Raw genomic sequence first — 2,500 nt, 5'->3', positions numbered from 1 at the left:
TGTCTTTCTTTTTTTTACGCTTGTATGGTTACATCAGTAAAGATAGATCATTTTAGATAAAAGAAAAGAAAAAGAAATCAATGGAAAAAAGAAAATAACACAGACGTGCAGTGAAACACATGCTTGAAATCCACACACAAGTTTTAATTACACACATACTCGTAGACGCAGTTACACAAGTACACTTCCTCGCGTAAGACCGTCCATGAGAACAATTCTTACTGAAAGAAAGTAAACAGAATCTCAGATAAACCTCAAACAAACATGCACACACTCGCCCTGGTGTGTTTTTTTGCTGTGTGCGTATGTTTATGAATACATGATGTGTGTATGTTTGTATGTGTGCGTGCGTGTGTGCGTGTGTGTGTGTGTGTGTGTGTGTGTGTGTGTGTGTGTGTGTGTGTGTGTGTGTGTGTGTGTGTGTGTGTGTGTGTGTGTGTGTGTGTGTGTGTGTGTGTGCGTGTGCGTGATTACTTGTGAGGGAAAGTAAGGGGAAAGGGGAAGAAGAGGGGAAGGGGGAGGGGGGGGGTGAGGAACGGAGCTCGAACCCGGACCAACAGCGCGCAAGGTTGGTCTTCTTCTTCCTCTTCCTCCTTCTCTTTCTTTCTTTTTTCTTCTCCTCCTCCTCCTTCACCAGCATCACCACCTTCTCCTCCTCCTCCTCCTCCTTCTTCTTTATCTTCTTCTCTTCTTCTTCTCATCCTCCTCTTCCTTCTTCTTCTTCTTTTTCTTCTTCTTCTTCTTCATCTTCTTCTTCTTCCTCTCCTCCTCCTCCTCCTCCTTCTCTTCTTCCTTCTCCTCCTCCTCCCCCTCACCGTTACGAGTCGTCAAAGATGTCTTCAATTTTCTTTCAAGAAAAAAAAAATCACACAAAGTCAACCTGAAAATCAAGTTTGATCATCGTCTGTAGGATATTTCTTTCTCCTGTATCAGCTGGACATGCAAGTAGTTTAAGAATCACAGAAGGAACCCATTCTTGCAGGACACGAAAAGAAATAAACACAAATGGACCAGATATTAACGTCATGCTCTTATGCTATTTATGAGAAAATGACATCGTTAGGTTGTGTAGTGTAGTTTCCCGTTGCCAAATTTCTGTGTCCGTTTACAATTGCGTTCTTCATAACTGATGTTAGTTCGTTCTATTTTGTTGAATGTAACATGCACATCCTGATGTAGAAGCACGGAGGATTGGGATGACAGACAGTAAGCAAAATAAGCAATTTTCTGAAACTTCTGTTACCGGTTGCAATGCATTCTCGCGTCCATGCTTAACCATAACGGTCAGTCTTATATTTATGTATATATTTATCTCGAGCGCTGGAGGTTGCGATGCAGAATACGCTTATACAAGGCGTCACAGAGGATCGCTTTTTTTATTGGATCAAATAGGAAAATAAAGATTTCTCTTGCAGAAACATACCTCCAAGAAGTTCCTAAAGGCAAAGAAAGCAAATGAGTTGGGACTAAATCTAATCGCAGGTACTAGACGGAGCTCTCGCGGTGGGCGGGGCTCGCCTCCCGCTCTCTCCCTGTGGCGTCCCAGGGGGGGAGGGGGAGCGCGTGGGGCCGCATCCACTCCCTCTCGGGCTGTGGCACCACGGAGTAGGTCGAGCCGTGGTGGGCGGGCGCGGCGACCCCTGCTATGCAAGATGGCACCGCCCCTTCCATGGCCAGCGTGCCCTTTCTCCCGAGGCTGAGGGTGTACTGAGGGTAGGCCGCGGGCGTCAGGGAGATGTCGGAGGCATAGGAACTGGGGATGCTGACGGACCTAGGATCCTGGGGGTGCGAGGTGGGGATGGGGACGAAGGACGTGTCGCAGACGAAGGAGGACGGCGAGGGCCCGGTGGCCAGGGGGTGGGGGGTGTACAGAGGTGCAACACGCTGGGTGTCCTGCGTGTAAGGCGGAGGGGGCGGGCCGCGGTAGGGCAGAGGCACCTCGTGGGCGGGGTGAGGGTAGAGCGAAGGCGGAGACATGGCAGCCGTGGGCGTGGAGGCGGCGAGGGGACAGCCCATTAGGGTCATGGGGTCAGAGACGGGCGCCATCGTTGCTGACTTCTGTAACACAGACAGACACACGAACCAATGTGTTAGTAGTCCTCAGGAATAGTACATGAGTCTCAGTGTCTGCAAGTAGATATGAAAGTCCATGCATTATTTTCTTATCTTACGACCGTCGGCGAACAAAAAATATGATAAATACACACGACTCATCGCATTCCATTTTTTTCATTTTTTTTCACATTTTAAGCATTCATGAAAAACCTCGCCTTATATTTCGTATAATATTGCTGATTGTTCTTACCTTCCAAAATCAACTCAAGCAAAAGCCATCTATTAATGATTCATATGTACATATACATTCCTTCAGTACTATCGTTGACCCTCCACAAGTCATAATCGAACTTTATTAATACAAAAAAAGAAAAATACTCATATAATAATAATATAAAAGAAATTAAAAAAAATAGAAAATAAAAAATAAATCATGCAAATTACT

At 46.0% G+C, this 2,500-nt stretch overlaps 1 protein-coding gene across 5 annotated transcripts in view; it reads right to left on the bottom strand.

The window, feature by feature from the left end:
- LOC113800756 (protein turtle homolog A) overlaps positions 1 to 2,500 on the bottom strand; it is a 280,774-nt gene that overhangs the window by 574 nt on the left and 277,700 nt on the right. For 3 of the 5 annotated variants that reach the window (XM_070125742.1, XM_070125743.1, XM_070125744.1), the window contains one exon: positions 1,424 to 2,058. The exons of the other annotated variants lie outside the window; for them this stretch is intronic. In XM_070125742.1, the coding sequence (XP_069981843.1) occupies positions 1,486 to 2,058 (573 nt within the window). In that variant the 3' untranslated portion in view covers positions 1,424 to 1,485. The remainder of the gene's footprint in view (positions 1 to 1,423; positions 2,059 to 2,500) is intronic. 5 annotated transcript variants of the gene reach the window in all.

This window comes from Penaeus vannamei, chromosome 9 (genome assembly GCF_042767895.1).
Source record: "Penaeus vannamei isolate JL-2024 chromosome 9, ASM4276789v1, whole genome shotgun sequence".
NCBI lineage: Eukaryota > Metazoa > Arthropoda > Malacostraca > Decapoda > Penaeidae > Penaeus > Penaeus vannamei.
Note: the sequence above shows the minus strand (reverse complement) of the source record. Positions and strands in the feature narration are given on the sequence as shown.